This window comes from Schistocerca cancellata, chromosome 8, assembly GCF_023864275.1.
Source record: "Schistocerca cancellata isolate TAMUIC-IGC-003103 chromosome 8, iqSchCanc2.1, whole genome shotgun sequence".
Classification (NCBI taxonomy): domain Eukaryota; kingdom Metazoa; phylum Arthropoda; class Insecta; order Orthoptera; family Acrididae; genus Schistocerca; species Schistocerca cancellata.
Window position 1 is genome coordinate 612,788,913 of NC_064633.1, and position 18,669 is coordinate 612,807,581.

The following is an 18,669-nucleotide window of genomic DNA, read 5'->3' on the forward strand; positions in this document are numbered from 1 at the left end:
GTGTTTTTGTGTTTTTTATTGTGTCTATCTACCAGCGCTTTCCCGTTCGGTAAGTCACACCATCTTTGTTTTATATATATCTAAAAACAAAGATGCTGTAACTTAATCAAACGAAAGTGTTGGTATGTTGATAATCCCATTCCTGATGTCCAGGCGGAGCTTCAAGGAATCCTCAGAACCTTAGGCCCCCTACAAAACCTTTCACCTGACACCATCAACCTCCTGACCCCACCGACACCCCGCAGCCCTACCTTCTACCTACTTCCTGAAATTCACAAACCCAATCATCGCGGCCGCCCGTTGTAGCTGGTTACCAAGCCCCCACAGAACGTATCTCGCCTATGTAGATCAACACCTTCAACCCATTACATGCAGTCTCCCATCCTTCATCAAAGACACCAACCACTTTCTCAAACGCCTGGAATCCTTACCCAATCTGTTACCCCCGGGAACCATCCTTGTAACCATTGATGCCACTTCCTTCTACACAAATATCCCGCACGTCCAGGGCCTCGCTGCGATGGAACACTTCCTTTCACACCGATCACCTGCTACCCTACCTAAAACCTATTTCCTCATTACCTTAGCCAGTTCATCCTAACCCACAACTTCTTCACTTTTGAAGACCAGACATACCAACAATTAAAGGGAACAGCCATGGGTACCAGGATGGCCCCCTCGTACGCTAACCTATTTATGGGTCACTTACAGGAAGCCTTCTTGGTTACCCAAGCCTGCCAACCCAAAGTTTGGTACATATTTATTGATGACATCTTCATGATCTGGACTCACAGTGAAGAAGAACTCCAGCATTTCCTCTCCAACCTCAACTGCTTTGGTTCAGATCCACCTGGTCCTACTCCAAATCCCATGCTACTTTCCTCCATCTGTCCAATGGCCAGCTTCACACATCCGTCCACATCAAACCCACCAACAGGCAACAGTACCTCCATTTTGACAGCTGCCACCCATTCCATATCAAATGGTCCCTTCCCTACAGCTTAGGTCTTCGTGGCAAATGAATCTGCTCCAGTCCTGAATCCCTGAACCATTTCACCAATAACCTGAAAACAGCTTTCGCATCCCGCTACTACCCTCCTGAACTGGTACAGAAGCGAATAACTAGAGCCACTTCCTCATCCCCTCAAACCCAGAACCTCCCACAGAAGAACCCCAAAAGTGCCCCACTTGTGACAGGATACTTTCCAGGACTGGATCAGACTCTGAATGTGGCTCTCCAGCAGGGATACGACTTCCTCAAATCCTGCCCTGAAATGAGATCCATCCTTTATGAAATCCTCCCCACTCCAACAAGAGTGTCTATCCGCCGTCCACCTAACTTTCGTAATCTCTTGGTTCATCCTTATGAAATCCCCAAACCACCTTCCCTACCCTGTGGCTCCTACCCTTGTAATCGCCCCCGGTGTAAGACATGTCCCATGCACCCTCCCACCAAGGTATTAAATAATACAACTAGACACATATAAAAGTAAAAGTACATGACACTATCTGAGCTTTTGGAACTATTAATTGCTCCTTTTTTGCACAGGTGAAGGTTCAAAAGGAAGAGCCAGTCACTCGGACCCCTAGGTGAGATGGGCCCATTTGTAATGAGGATGAGGGTAGAAAAGAGTTGATTTGATTAGTGAAGGGAGACAAAAACAACAGTGGTCTTAGCTCAATGTTGCCTGCACCCAAACTGAGTTGATTGTGTAGTTTCGCTCCCTGTGATTCTGCTAAAGTCAACCAGTACCCTAAGTTACAGGAGACCCTTTACTCTACTGCCTTACTAGAGATGATTTCCTCCAGACTTAATGACCCAAATGTTGTGTGGCTTTTGAATGGCAGCACTTTGCATTGGAGGATTTGGTGTGGTGATATTTCATCCCTCTGACCACATAGTCTACGTTTAGGGCTTATTTCTCAATACCCATCGCATGTAGGTGTTTTTATAAGTTGTCAAGGCTAGTCATTAGTCCCACCATGAGTTTAATCTGTCTCCTGGTAAAGTCTGAGATTACAAAACTTGTCTTGAAACATGGCTTTGGTATCATTAGCTTGCCATATTTTTGCATTTGCAGCATTGTGCAATATTCTACTTGCTGCCTCCTGATCCAGCTACTTAGTTTTCATTTTACTATCTCCTTGGTGATTATTAGGATAGGTTCTGGTCCAGTGAATGAGATTGTCACGCCTGTCCTGGGCAACCAGTCAGTTTGTCTGTTGGCATTAATTCCTGAGTGACCGAGGACGCACAGCATATTTACCCTGTTGCTTTCCACCAGTCTCGTATGGCCGTCGTGGAATTCTGCTATGATCTCTGATCTTTTTGCAGTTACTGATAGAGATTTCAGAGATGCTTGTCTGTCTGAATAAATGTAGATGCTACAATTCTTGTAATACCTATGCAAATTTTCCTCTGCACACACTCTGATAGCAGATATTTCCATTGGGAATACAGTGGTGAGCTTACAGAGAGAGACTGCTGTCTCTAGCCTAGGCTGAACTCTGTATGCCCTGGACTCAACACCTTCCTATATTTTCGAACCATCAGTAAATGGGACTGTCTCTCCTGAACAGTGTCGTGGTTTGTTCTTTCTCTGCTTCATTCCTCCAGTTGTTGCATTGAAAGGTTTATTGAAGCAACTGGAAGTTATTGTGTGCTCAGCCAACATTTTCCTGACCATTCCTATATTTACCACACTCATTATGTTGGTGAGAGATTCTGGATATCTTAAACATATTCAGTTGTGTCCAGTTTTTAACCTATATGCCACTGCATCCATTGTAACTCAGATGTGCAGTGGGGGGGGGGGGGGGGGGGGGGGGGGGGCAGCATGTCCAGCATGGTTTCCATCCCAGCAGTGGGCCTGTTATGGCTAAGCATGCCAATCTCTGTACCTTGCCAAGCTCTGTAGCAGCCACCTTCTGTTATACTTTATTCCACTATCTGTATCTCCATACATTGTCATAGGTCTTATAAGGTGGTGTATAATCAGTACAAACTCCTGGGGAGGGACCCCAGTTTTTGTTGCAGGCCCTTCTAGTGCCCATCACAGTACCTATTGCCTTGAAACATATGTTCTTTATGTGAGGGGTCCATGATAGTTTCATATCCAGTAGATACTGGACTATCCCCTGTGCTGGGAAAGTTTCATCGAGCAGCTTGAGATTCCAGTACATGTACTGGATGTACTTCCTTGCAAATGGTACTGCAATAGTGTTCTTGGGACTGACCCGTAGGTCCTGTTTTCTGCACTAGTTTTGTACAATAGTCTGTGCACCTTGTGCCATTCTTCTAACAGTACTACAAATTTGCCCAGTGTTACCATGACTAATATCATTAGCAAAAGTAGCCTCTAGTATTTAGCTCGTCAGTGAGTTCATTCACCAATTAGGATCTGTGGACACCTTCTGTTGGTGATCACCATTTTCTCATTCATCAAGGTGGTATCTTCCTTTTTTCTACTCAGCACAGTTTCAATCCATCTGCGTGTGGTTGTCCTCAGTACCATGCTCTTCTGCACCTTAAACTATGGATTCGAAGGTTATATTGCTGAAAGTTCCCAACAAGTTGGTGAAGTGCTGTTCATATGTTTTACTTAGTTGGTGAAGTGCTGTTCATATGATTTACTTGGTTAATATACATGTTGGTTAAATGCAGAGAAAACTCAGTTAACCTCTTTCTTCTAATGTCCACATTAACTAGTTTTTCTAATGTCTTTAGAAGAAAGGAGGACAGACTGATTGTTTTCATTTCCTTAGCCTTGGTGTGATCAGTTCTCCCCAGCGTCGAAATGAAAACAACTCTCACTGTCCTCTAAGGGTTAAGAATGATTCCTGCTGCTAAGCTGGCCCTTTACAGTCTATGTAGGAATCTGATTAATCTCTCTCTCTCTCTCTCTCTCTCTCTCTCTCTCTCTCTCTCTCTCTCCCTCTCCCTCCCCCTCCCTCCCTCCCTCCCTCCCTCCCTCCCTCTCTCCCTCTCCCCCTCTCCCTCCACCTCCCCCCCTCCCTCCCTCTCTTTTCTCTTGGTCTATGTTATCTGCTAGAGTGCATTGAGGAAAGCGGAAATGAGTCTTGAGGAGCACAGCTTCATGGCTGTACATGTCTAAAAGAACAGACACAATGCATTTATAAAGTTGAGTCGCCTTGATGAGCTATGGATTCACCACCTTCAGTGTGAATGCATAATCATGTTTGACCTCGTGTGGGAAACTCAAAGTAATGAGCAAGGACGACGTGGACAGGGGCTGCAGATAGAGGGCACTAGGTGGGAGTGTAGGTCGGGCTGCAGATAGAGGACACTAGGTGGGAGTATGTGTCGGTTGAGGGGCGTACCGAGATAGTCAGCGCAACTGCAATAAATATTATGTCCAGCTGGTGCAGTGGTTAACACAACTGCCTGTAAGCAGGAGATCCCAGGCTCAAATCTTGGTCAGGCACACATTTTCACTCGGCACCACTGACTCCACATAAAGTCCCTATGCAATTGACATCATAAGTTCCTTTCCTTTCCTTTCTCTCCCCCCCCCCCCCCCCCCCATCCACCCTCCCTCCACCTTCAGTTTACATAGTATGTATCACAGGTGCTGATTCTTCATAGTGTCTGTTCTTCCGGATGTGTCTGAAAGAACAGACACCACACTCTTTCGTAATATTCTCCATGAATTGTGGAAACTCTGCTTTCTGCTGTGTTGTTCAGTTGCTGGTAAATCTGATTGGCTTACCGAATCTGAGTATATTTTAAAATGTTAACAGAAAGATGATAAAAATGTAGCAAAATTAAAATGCTACTCTGATGGGAGATATCACAGCACTTCAGGCATTTTTCAGGAAGCTCATTGAGGTTTAGACACTCGTTGATCCTTATTCTGATGTTGTGTGTGTTAGATATTTGCACTTTGATTATTTGAGGAAAAAATTGGTCTTTTCCTCTCTAAGCCCATTTCCAATTTTTTCATTTTGTGAAATGAGGTAGACAAGACATTACATGTGTTCACTGCCAGTTACCATATTCATTAAAAATTCGCTGATGAAATTTTGTTAATTTGAGAACAATTGCCATCAATCAGGAAAGTTTGTTTTGCTTTTAGCTGTGCCATCAGACGTTGGTGGATCTTCAGGCATGTCTATCTCAGCAGTCTCCTGATGGAGAATCTTGTACATCTGCAGAAGAAGGGGAGGAAGATGAGAAAAATGAGACACCTGATAAACGCAACAACCCCCGTGAGGACCAACAACAACTGAACCATTTGTCAGAAACAATCATTTTTCAATTGGTAGCAATGTTGCTGATATGTGTGTCGAGATTGCAAGTGAATGGTAAGCATGTACTTTGGTCTTACTATTTTAATAATAAATTTTAATAATAATTGAGAGTTAATAGGTAAAACTGAGATTTGATAGGTAAAATAAAAACTTAATTATACAAGCATGAAATATAAAGCAACAAATGATATTTTGCACATGTAATGTACATGGTGTTGCAAACCATGAACACTCGTTGTAGTGGATTGGTGTTTGAAATCTCAGTTTGTCAGTTCCTTCGGTCTAGGTAGTAGAAGAGTAAAACAAGCACATTTAGTATAATACATGTAAAATTTTTCTGCACACCTCATTAATTAAACTGAAAGTTCAGTTAACTGCTTACATTTTGTGCAAAGTTTATTATTCCCCCTGCAAGATAATTTATTTTACGCTATTCTTAGAACTGTATTTAATTCAGAATTTGCTGTTACTATTTGTAAAATGTAGAAGTACAATGTTGTAAATGACCAAAGTGGTCACAGTTCTGAATATGTCATTGGAACCCATATTACCAAGCACAGTTAGATAATAAATTTCAATCCTTTGGGACAAAGATGCTTTTGCCTTTGGTATGTAATAAGTTCTGGTTCTGAAATTTTCAAATTCAGAAATAGCTTATTGCCTCAAGTTGGCTGGCTTCTGGACTGCTGCTGCATTCCAGGTTAAAAAAAAATGTTTCATAAATCACAGTAGGAAAGCCTCAAGCATCACAGTATAAATGGACTGTAAAGGACAATCCAGCAAAAGCCTGAGTGCCGTTCTGTAACCAAAAAGACAAGGTACAGCCACTGTATTGTGGCATAGACATTAGTGTAAAGAATATTAAGAATATGGAGGATACCTAGCTACAAATAGTAAGTTCCAAAGTAGAGTTAACCAATGTTTAAATATAAACAAGATACGGAAATTTCCGACAGAATCTAAATGATTTGACAGTAAAGGAGGCAACTCACCAGATAGTAGAAATGTTGAGTCATCGACTGGTGCACAAAGAAGAATGATACCTTTGTTAGCTTTCAGGCATATCCTGTAGAGGAAGATGTGGGTCTGGTGATCTAGCAGATATTGAGGTTAGGAGGATTATGGAAACATTAGGTGTGTTGCAAGGATAACCTACCCACACAGTTCAGAATAGCTGGTGCTAGGGGAAGGAATCATATAGTGCAGGTAGTAAAGCAGCCATTGAACTCAAGCATGTTCACAGGAAGTTGCTCCCTGTTTATGGGAGGACACAGTGGATTGCAGCAGTATCCAGCAGTGGTTGCAGAGGTTTAAAGAAGGTGATTTCTCCTCTACTGGACAATTTATGGTGTCGTAGACCATCGACGGCAGTGAATGATGTGAATAAGAAGACCATTGGTCAAATCATCCAAAATGACAGATGTGTGACGACACGACAGCTTGCTGAAATGACATTGTTTGTCATTGGGTAGTGTGGTATCTCTGGTACAGTCACTAGGGTACAGAAAAATCTGTGTACGTTGGGGTGCCTAGATTATTGACAAGAGAAATAAAAATGATGATGAAGAATGTGTGCAGGAGACTCATGAAGACCTTTACTGAAGAATGGAAACAGTGTTTTGACAGTGTCATTACCCAGGATGAAATGTGGTTGTTTTTGTGTCCGAACCTGAGAGCAAAACCCAATCCATGGAGTGGCGTCATCCGGGTTCCCCCGGAAGAAGAGACCAAGACTTTCACGAACAGCAGGTGATGACCTCCTTCTTGTGGGTCAGCATGGTGTCATTTTCATTGACTTTTTGGAACCTGGCTCCACAATTAGCTGGGACCATTACTATTTGTCTCTGGACAAGCTGCAATGTGCCATCAAGACCCACAGACCCCAGTTTCAGGGTCAGCTCATCAGACTATCCCATGACAATGCCAAACCTCATACAGCCCGACACAGGAGAAAAATCAGGAAAATGGGTTGGAAAATTGTTCCTCATCCTCCCTACAGTCCGGACTTGGCTCCGTCTGAATTTTACCTCTTTGGTCGTCTGAAGGGCCACCTATGCGGGTAAAACATTTGATAGTGAGAAAGACCTTATTTCCTGTGTCAAGCGATGGGTGTAAAAGTCAATCTCCAGAATTTTACCAAAGTACATTTACATCATGGAATGAATGTTGGGTCAGATGTGTCACAGTTGATGGAGGCTACGTTGAGGTAGGCTCAATGTATAGCTCAATGTTCCAAGTATGTTCACATAAACTTCATTCTCCTCCTGCAAAATATAAAAAAATTGGAGAAGACTGTGCAAAACTTTTTGAACGCCCTTTGTAATTAAATTACAATATTATGATGTAACAGGAAATGGTGCAAAATTGTTCAAATCTTATATATCTGACATAAAACAAAGGCTGTTATTAGGAAAGAGACGTGTATTAAGCTGTCAGGCATCATCCAACTGGAAACTAATTACATGTGAGGTCCCATCTTAGGGCCCTTACTTTTCTCGTGTATGGCAATGACCTTTCATCAGTAACATTACCAATGCCAAGTTTGTTTTGTTTGCCAATGATAACAAACATTGCAATAAATAGCAAATCAAGTGTGTTCATAGATCGGCTAATAAAATATTTGTGGACATTAACCATTGGTTCCTAGCCAATTCTTTGTCACTAAACTTTGAAAAAACACTACACGCACTTCAGAACTTGCAAGGGGTGTCCCACGAGTATACGCCTAGCATATGATGAAAAGCATATAGAAGAAGTGGACATTGTTAAATTCTTGGGATTACAACTTGATAATAAATTTAACTGGGAGGAGCACACCACAGAACTACTGAAGCGTCTCAACAAATCTCTATTAGCAATGCAAATTCTGTCGGACATAGGGGATGCTGGCATACTATGCTTACTTTCACTCCATAGTGTCATATGGGATTATTATTTGGGGTAATTCATCAAGCCAAGCTAAAGTTTTCCGGGCACAAAAACATGCTGTAAGAGTTATATGTGGTGTGAACTCAAGAACATCGTGTAGAGGCCTGTTTAGGGAACTAGGGATATTAACTACTGCTTCCCAAAATATTTATTCCTTAATGAAATTTGTCGTAAATAATGTATCACTTTTTAAACCAACAGCTCAGTTCATGGAATCAGTAGTAGAAATAAGAATAATCTTCACAATGATTTAAAGTCACTTACTCTTGTACAAAAAGGTGTGCATTATTCCGGAACACACATTTTCATTACCTTGACAGCAGCCATAAAAAGCTTAACAACCAATGAAATTCAGTTGGTGGCCAACTCCTCCTGCTCCATTGAGGCATTTCTCAGTAGAACCAATAGATTTGTGTGTGTGTGTGGGGGGGGGGGGGGGGGGGGGTCAATCTGACTTCTGCACCATTTCAGTGCAGCAATGTGTTCATTGTAAATAAGTATTATAGTAGTTCTATTATATGTTTATTGCCTTATAAATGAGGACCACTTCACTTCGGATCAATTGGAATGAAAGTAAATATAATATAATCTAATCTTAACATTATGTTACCATGATAATGGAAGACATTTTACTGTGAGAGATTCCACAACTGCATCTATTTTAAGGAAAAATGACTAATTGGATAACCAAATCAAAACTGTGATGCTAGTGCACTAGAATTTCATTATTGTGTAACTCGAGGCTAATTACATGTATGAATAGATTTTGACTGATTACCAGTAATTAACATGCAGATCCGAAGTTTCATGCAAGTGACACTGTGAAAATAAACTTCCCTCACCATTATATCACTTGTTGGTCGCATCATTTGTGAGAAAGATGCAGTTTAGCTTGTACTGCGCACAAGGTCTTTCACGGTACACATGCTTGCAGGTTCACATTATTATTATTATTAATAATAATAATAATAATAATAATAATAATAATATTACCTTTTGGTCATATTATTTATAAAAATACTGAAGCCAGTTTGTATTGAGCATTAAGGCAGAATGCTTGTTTTTAGGTTCACAGACCTTGTGTGGAAACCTGGTGGCATTCACACTGGCTGTATTCTCCCAGCTGGTAGAACAGGTAGCGGTTCACATAAAGGAGTCAGTGTTCAGTCTACCCCTGGCAATGGCAGGAAATCAGCAACTACCATCATCACAGGCTCAGGAAAATGGAGATGTACAACCTTCCAGCAGAAAGTCTGGATACAGCCGACATATTGCCAAACTACGTCGGCGACGTAGACGTTTACCTCTGAATTCAGAAGACTCTGACCTTAGTGATGGTAAGAAACAATAGAAACGTGTTGTGGACTCTGTCCCTTGGAATATTTCCTGAATAAGCATTGTTTTTGTGTACTATCACATTTGAAGATGTGAGCTACATTACTTGTGTCACTGTTTCTTTGTGGTAGAGACTATATCCAGTCATTGTCTTTGAGAGACATGCCATTGTGAAGGTACTTCAGATTTCTCCAGCCTTGCGGTGCTCAGTGTTTGAAGTATTTTTGTTCTTCAAAACTTGTATTTGAAGTATTTTTGTTCTTCAAAACTTGGGATTAATGACGAATCTGTAGATGATGGGTTTCAGTGTGTGTTAGAGTACCACATATACAATTAAAGACTTTACTTTTTGGGTTTATTGGGTGCATAGCAAAGCCCCAGAAAGAACAGTTTTCTTTTTTTAACCGTGTTGTGTTTTGAGGATTTTTTTTTTCTTCAAGACTAAAAGCTTTGTTCTTACTTCTATTAATCATATAGACCTTGTAAATAATCTTACTTCTTTTTCAAAACATTTTTAATTTATTATCTCACTGTTATTCATTCAGTAAATTGACATGAAATTCCAGAGTGTATGGTGGTGGTTCTGTGTCTGTCACCTTTATATTGACTCCAATTTATTTATTTATAGACAATAAAAAAAACCTCATTGTTGACGACAGGCATACATTCTCAGTAAGTAAAGCTTTTGCCTTTACAGATGTCTGCTTGTGTCTGTGTATGTGCGGATGGATATGTGTGTGTGCGGGTGTATACCTGTCCTTTTTTCCCCCTAAGGTAAGTCTTTCCGCTCCCGGGATGGGCCATTTGCAAACCTTTATTTAGTTTACTGTTGCATGGTCTTGTGGATTATGATTGTTGCTCCTGGCATGTTCGGGCAGTTGATTCTGTTCTCTGTCTCCTGCAAGGGGTGTTCAGTATGGTTGATGATTAGGATTAAATCTAAGCAGTGGGCTATACTTCTCCTTTCTTTGCATGCCATTGTCTTGTTGATCGAAACTACTCTGTCATCCATAACTCTGAAATTCATTTCACAGTTGGCCAGTATTGCAATTTAAACTTTGGCATTACAATATTTGTGCAGTATTATTTTTATAATTTTGTGAGTGATGTTTATGTTGAAAGCCTGGTCTGTAGCACAACCAAAGGTTTAGGTAAGGTTAAAATATGATATTTTGGTTAAGAATGTAGGTTAGATTGAAAGGTGATGTTTTGGTTGAGTCTAGGTTATATTGAAAGGCGATATTTTGGTTGTGAGTTGGGTTTGCCTTGGACATTGTTAATTTCAAAATCAATGCTCACTCAGTTTGTCAATCTGGGTACCATTCCTTTGGAACGCTATTCATAGGTGATTCTTCAGTGAGGCTCTTCTCATCTGACAGTGAGATAGAATCTTTAAAAACAAAATTTTTTGAGGCCGATGGTGATAGCTTGAAGCATTGAGATAGATGTCAGTGTGCATGGGTTTTTAGTATACACTGTGAACTGTAGACCTGTACTTTCTTCTCTTAACCAATATGTCAGGGAAAAGTAGCTAGCCCTCTTTTCCAAGTTATTCCAGGAACTTTTCATGTTTTTTCTGTCTTATGTGACCTCGTCACAAATGTGTCATCCACATATCAGTAGAAATATGTTGGCTTGAAGTGGCAGATTCTAGTGTGTTTGTCTCAAAAGCTTCCAGGTGTACATATTTGCCACAACATACGACAACAGATTATCCATAGCCTTGCCATCAATTTGTTCATAATATTTTCCCTCAAAGAGGAAAGTTGATATGAGAACATGCCTGAAGAGTGTAGTAAAGCAATTTTTATTTATTTATTTATTTTTATTTTTTTAAATCTTAAAGATGATCTAAGTTTATGAAAGCCAGTTGCGTACCATGTTACATACAAGTGCAGCATGTTGTTTGTGGGGCAAACTATTAAAACATCGGTGATACACCTGACTACAACTGAGCAAATCAACTGTTGCTGAATACTGCCTAGAGCATAGTCATAAACTGAAATATATTTTATCATTGTGTAGACATAAATTTTATTTATTTGGTGTTGTAATTAAGGAGTCCATCAAAATACAGATGTTGGAAAACCCTAATAAACCAGGACAGATGTTTAAATTTAAACAAGGTTTGAGGTCTCATTCTCAATACATTGATATTTTGCCAGATGTCTCATCCTCCAGAGCTGGAAAGTGCTGAGAGAGTGTACTTTTAAAGGAATAACAATATGGCCTCTGAAAAACAGTTGAGCATCAAAGAGCATAGTGGGCACTGTTGTCAAGCTCCGTTACAGATAGCAACACTACACCAACAGTAGTACACAGCGCAGTTCAGGCCATGAGTATACAGAATGGCACAGTGAGTAGCTCCTGAACAAGATGACTGTGTCTGTTGTCAAAATGCTTTGTATTAAGTGGAATCCACAACACAGCTGAACACCCTAAACTACTGTGTGAGAATCAGTCGCATGAAGAAAACCTGAGAGGTCACATTGCCGAGGCATAATTGAGGACAGTAAATTCCATGTATGTGGTGTCTACCCTTTTGGGCATGTCCAACAGAATTGAGAATCTTGGCCTGGCAGGAGGCATGCTAGGGTATTCCGTGCAGTTGCAGTCATCTCTGTGTCTGTATGACATAGTGGTCAAAGCATCAGTCTAGTAAGCAGGAGACCTGGGTTTGAATCCCAGTCCGGCATAAGTTGTCGACTTACCCCATTGATTTAAATCAATGCCCAGTTGCACCCAATGTCTGTGATTCCTTTGTGTCCGATAAATTCAATTTGTTCCTGTGGAAGTTTGGGTGTGTGCTTTTGTGTGACTTTATAGAGTTTAAACTGTATTCCTGATCTGTTGTTGTGGAGATTGTTGGTGGATGCTACTAAGAGCCAGTTGGAGGCAGTGTATGAACTTTTGGTGGGCTATGCACTGTTGGTGTATGTACTGTTAGCAATGTATAGCCCGTTACCGGTCTATGCCTCATTAGCAGTGTATGCCTCATTAGCGGTGTGCATAATCCAGTCCATTGGTTGGATCTTGGGATCTTAGTACTTAGGTAGCTACAGGTTGCAGGAATTTCCTTCCTCCATGTAAGCATTTGCTCAGTCAGTGAATGTCCACAGACTCGGCAGTATAGTAAATATTCCTTTCTGAAGAATGAAAGAAATAGAAAAGTTTTGAGATGTCATATGTTATTAAACTGTTATTTATTCTCTCTCATAGGTTTTCCATTATTGTAATATTTGCTTTACGATTACTTGATATATATGCATATCAGCAAAATATTTTTAGAGTTTTTGCTTTTAACTATTATATATGTTCTTCAAATGAAATATTACTTGTGTTTTCTTTCAGGAGGAGAATTTTTCTATCCACTATCTTCCAGCTCTGATGAAGCAAACTCAGAAGGTGAAGAACCTATTGTGCTGAGCTCTGAGGAAGAAGAAGATGAATCTGATGAAACATCCAGTAGTACTCAGGTGTGAAACTGTTTACAACAATCCAGTTTCTTTTGTATAATTAAATCCATGATTAAATAGCAATGTGTGCTTGTTACGTGAACTCTCTCTTGTAAATCATATAATATTTTTTAATGTATGAACATTCAAACTTTTTTCAGGTGGGTGCAATTGAAGCTAAAGTTAATGGTTTGCCACAGACGCAAGAACAGTGCCCAGGAAAGCCTGGAAATTTCAGTTTGCACTCGGATGATACAAATGAAAAACATCTGCAGAAAAACGAACAAAATAACAACAACAATAAGCTGGATGACAAAAAGGTGTCTGCTGAACAACCAAGTGCAACAACTGGGCAACAGTTGCAGAATGGAGTCGGTGAAGGAATTGGCAGTGGGGTAACTGAAAGAGCTCTGGAACCTGCCGACGTCTTGGAGCTTATGGTTGGTGAAGGTCGGCTGCTCGAAGCCATACAAGTCTTGGCTGACTGGCTGAAGTCTGAATCCAACGTGGAGACGCTACAGGCATGTGGTAAAACTCGGCCCAGGACCTTACTGACACGCTTGGTCACTTTGCTCAACTTGCTACGCATTGACCCTGTCAGGCTCAGTGCAGGTGAGCTTATGTTCTTGTCATTCATGATTTTATTTCCACATAATGACACACAGGAAAGCTCATAAACTAAGACAGTAAAATTTTTGGTCTCACAGCTTATGAACTTCTTTTGTTTAGTATAGAGGAGGTACTGTCTCTGCCGTCTTTATATTCAAACAACATCTTAATTGATATGGATGTGGTCTCTCCCCCCCCCCCCCCCCCATGTCATTCATGTGATGTTTCATGATGTAAATATTCTAAATATGTGTACCTCTAGCAGTAAGACATGACACTTTCAACACACTAGGTATACACATGTCAAAATTGTGCGCTACCCAGGTGAATTACTGACTTCTATAATACTCCTCATTCATATCTTGATATTTATTTTGAGTTTCAGATTATAATTTATAGGCAGTCGAATGTATTACGATGAGGCGGCACACTATACAGCTAGTATACATTATGTAGTTTACCCGACTGTGGCGCCGCACATGAACATCCCTCTTATTTCATAATTTTAAAGTTTTCCTCCAAGTAATTATGCTAACCTGCATACACCAAGCGAGGTGATGCAGTGGTTAGCACACTGGACTCGCATTCGGGAGGATGATGGGTCAAACCCACGTCCGGCCATCCTGATTTACGTTTTCTCTGGTTTCCCTAAATCACTTCAGGCAACCGGGATGGTTTCTTTGAAAGGTCAAGGCTGATATCCTTCCATAACCCGATGGGACTGATGACCTCGCTGTTCTGTCCCCTCCCCCAAGCCAACCAACCACCCAGGTAATGTATACATGAAGACACATACCACTGTACAGTACTTATGTCCTCGTGGTTGGTGAATTCCCTTTCTGCAAGAATTGATAATCAGTTTTAAAACAGTACAGCTCTTACGTAACACAGCTTTATGTGATCTTGGCACAGCACTTGACTCCTCTTGGTCTCAGTGCAAAAATTCAAACCATGACTATCCATCCAGTCCAGGTAACGATGCTGTGGTAGGCACGGGACATGGAACTATCAGTGTAAGACCCAAAGAAATGTCCCCCCCACCCCACAGGTGACAGTATTAAAATACCAGTGGTGAACTTCCGAAGCGCCAGAGTTTGAAGTGTTTCTAAAAAAGCAGTGAATCTCACATAATAGTATTACAGAATGATGGTTAAATCCCATAGTGGACAACAGTGAGATTTTTGGGAAAAATTTAAGCGTATGTACAAATGATAGGGAACTGAGGTAGTGTATTTGTTGTAGTGATGAGGAACTCAAATCTGAAACTGAAGCTACAAGTGAGGTTGTTTGGGCAAGACTGAGCATCAGGGATGGGCATAAAATTATAATTGGATCCTTTTATCGACCACAAGACTCGCTTCCCGATGTAACCAAAAACTTCAGAGAGAACATCAGTTCACTTGTAAGTAAGTTCCCCAATCATAATGTAAATATCAGAAGCAACTTCAGTCATGTGGCAACAAATGGAATTATTACAGTTGTGATGAGTGTAACAAGACAGTCTGTGAAGCATTACTAAAGGCCTTCTGTGGAAGCTGCCTAGATCATATGGCTTGAAACCCTGCTCATGATCGATATATATTAAACGCAATGACAACAAATAGACCTAATGTCTTTGAAGACGTCTGCATCAAAGCTGCTATCAGTGACCATAAGGAATTTGCAGCAACAATGATTACCAGAGTAAAAAGAACAAGTACAACAAGCAGAAATATTTATATGATTGGTAAACTAGATGAAGAAGCAGTGGTGACATAACTCAGTGAAGAACTTGAGACTTTTAGCTCAGGGCAGGAGCGTGTTGAGAAACTATAGGTCAAGTGTAAAAGAGTAGTTAACTGTGCATTGTGTAGATATGTACCCAGTAGAACAGTTCATGATGGGAGAGACCGTCTGCGGTATGCAGTTGCTGCAAAGAAACAACTGAAGAAATAGAGTACAGCATAATAGATGTCTATTGCATAAAATACCAGATCATGCAATATTAGTTGGAGTTGTCTTGCCACGTATAGACTGGGATGTTTGTGGATTCATTGCGGTGAGTACAGACAGACAGTTATGTGAAATACTTTTGAATACATTTTCTGAAAATTGCCTTGAGCAGCTAGCTTGGCAGCCCACTCACAATGGAAATATCTTAGACCTTGTAGCTACAAATAGGCCGGGCCTTATTGACAATGTCAGTATAGAAACAGGAATTAGTGATCATGTTGTCATTGTAGCAACTATAATTATGAAAATTAATAAATCAGTCAAGAAGGCTGGAAGAGTGTTTCTGCTAGATGGCGCAGATAATCAGTTATTAACATCTCACTTAGATAGTGAATTGGCAAAACTTAGTTCCAGTAAAATAGATGTAGAGGAATTATGGGTGAAGTTTAAGCAGAGTGTAAATCGTGGCCTGGAGAATTACATGCCTAGTAAGTGGATAAAGGATAGAAAAGACCCACCATGCCTTAATAATGAAATTCAGCGGATGCTGAGGAAGCAGACACTGTTGCACTCTAGGTTCAAAAGAGGACATATAAATGACGACACGTAAAGGTTAGTAGACATTCATGCGCCTGTGAAAAGATTTATGCGCAAAGCATACAGCAACTACCACTGTCACACCGTAGCAAAAGATCTGGCAGAGAACCGGAAAAAATTCTGGTTATATGTGAAATTGCTAAACAGGTCTAAGGCTTCCATTCAATCCCTTTTTGGCGTATCGAAAGAACTTAAAGATTTGAAAACAAATAAATCACCAGGTCTGGATGGAATCCCAGTAAGATTTTACAAAGAGTACAATACAGCGACTGGAAAAAAAGTACAGGTGACTCCAGCATATAACAAAGGTAAAAGAATGGACACACAAAATTACAGACCTATATGCCTAACTTCTGTTTGCTGCAGAATCTTTGAACATATTCTCAGTTTGAATATAAAAGCTTATGTCCACAAATTAGCATGGTTGTAGAAAGCATTACTTCTGCGAAATTCAGCTTGTCCTTTCCTCACATGGTATACTGAGAACTATGGATGGATGGCAACAGACAGATTCCATATTTGTAGATTTCTGTAAGCATTTGACATGGGACCCCATTGGAGGCTGTTAACGAAGGTATGAGCATATGGAATAAGGCCAAAAATATGTGAGTGGCTTGATTACTTCTTAAATAACAGAACCTAATATGTTATCCTCGATGGTGAGTGTTCATCAGAGACAAGGTTATCGTAAGGAGTACCTTGGGGAAGTGTGACAGGTCCACTGTTGTTCTGCATACACATAAATGATTTGGCGGACAGGCTGGGCAGCAATCTGTGGTTGTTTGCTGATGATGCCATGGTCTATGGTAAAGTGTTGAAGTTGAGTGACTGTAGGAAGGTACAAGAAAACTCAGGAAAAACTTCCAGTTGGTGTGATGAATGGAATCACTAGTGACCTGCTTGACACAATCAAGTTATTTAAATATCTGGGGGTAATGTTGCAAAGCGATGCGAGATGGAACGAGCATATGAAAACTGTCGTAGGAAAGGCAGATGGTCATCTTCAGTTTATTGGGAAAATTTTAGGAAAGAGTGATTCACCTGTAAAGGAGACTACATATAAGATGCTGGTGCAACTTATTCTTGAGTACTGCTTGAGTGTTTGGGATCCGTCATGAGGTAGGATTGAATGAAGACTTCAGAGGTGGCTGCTAGCCTTTTGTTACCGGTAGGCTCGAACTACACGCAAGTGTTACAGCGGTGCTTCAGAAACTCAAACGGGAATCCTGGATGGAAGGTAACATTCATTTTGAGAAGCAGTATTGAGAAAATATAGAGAACCGGCATTTGAAGCTGACTGCTAAATGATTGTACTGTCCCCAACATACATCGAGCATAAGGACCTTGAAGATAAGACACGAGAAATGAGGATTTGTACAGACAGTCGTTTTTCCCTCGCTCTGTTTGTGAGTGGAACAGGAAGAGGAATGACAAGTAGTGATACAGGGTACCCTCCGCCATGCACCTTACCGTGGTTTGCGGAGTATCGATGTAGATGTAACAAAACAAAGGCTGTAGATAGAGAGATGTTAAATTTAACACTTTTGTCTGTCAAGAGATCAATGCAATAAGCTTTGAATGACTAGCATAGCAGAATATTGTCAAAATATCTTACACAGAACCTAGACAAGTTCTGTTCATACGTAACAACTGATACTGGCACCAAAGTCAGTATCCAGATGTGAGTAGATGAGACAGGAACTGAAACTAAGGGTAACAGAGTAGAAGCAGAAATGTTTAACTCTGTTTTTGAATGTTCCTGTAGAAAGGAAAACCCAGGAGTATTCCCCTAGTTTAATCCCTGTACCACTGAAAAGATGAGTGAATAGATATTCATGTCAGTGACATTGAGAAACAGATGAAAACGTTAAAACTGAACAAAGCTTCAGGCCCTGACGGAATTCCTATTAGATTTTATTCTGAATTTTCTGATGTATTAGCCCCTCTCTTAACTATAAACTGCCATAGATGTCTCAAACAAAAAACCGTGCCCAGTAGTTGGAAAATAGCACAGGCCACACTCGTCTACAAGAAGGCTAGCAGAAATGATCCACAAAACTGCCATCCAATATCCTTGACATCAATTTTTTGTACAACATTAGAACATATTCTGAACTCAAACTGAAGTGTTGGCAGAAGAGCCAACACCTTGTAGCTAGAGGAGGCCGAAAGGCACGCGTTGGGAAAGCTCACGCAGACTGGCGTGAGGTCTTGAACAGTTAAGGGAAATATAGTAGCAAATAAAGTATGTAGTTGAAGTAATACTTAACTTTATTCCATAATTAGTGAACATCGCTCTTGATATCACATAAGTGCAATCTCAATATCAATTGGTAATGGCGCCTTGCTAGGTCGTAGCAACTGACGTAGCTGAAGGCTATGCTAACTATCGTCTCGGCAATTGAGAGCGTAGTTGTCAGTGATCCATCTCTGGCTAAGTCGGCTGTACAACTGGGGCGAGTGCTAGTACGTCTCACTAGACCTGCCATGTGGCGGCGCTCGGTCTGCCATCACTGACAGTGGCGACACGCGGGTCCGTCGT

The 18,669-nt window shown here is 40.7% G+C and overlaps 1 protein-coding gene across 1 annotated transcript in view; it reads left to right on the forward strand.

Annotated features, from left to right (window-relative positions):
• LOC126095774 (nonsense-mediated mRNA decay factor SMG5) overlaps positions 1–18,669 on the forward strand; it is a 283,868-nt gene that overhangs the window by 96,896 nt on the left and 168,303 nt on the right. The window contains exons 7-10 of the mRNA XM_049910581.1: positions 5,097–5,325; positions 9,267–9,536; positions 12,886–13,010; positions 13,151–13,601. Of these exons, the coding sequence (XP_049766538.1) occupies positions 5,097–5,325; positions 9,267–9,536; positions 12,886–13,010; positions 13,151–13,601 (1,075 nt within the window). The remainder of the gene's footprint in view (positions 1–5,096; positions 5,326–9,266; positions 9,537–12,885; positions 13,011–13,150; positions 13,602–18,669) is intronic.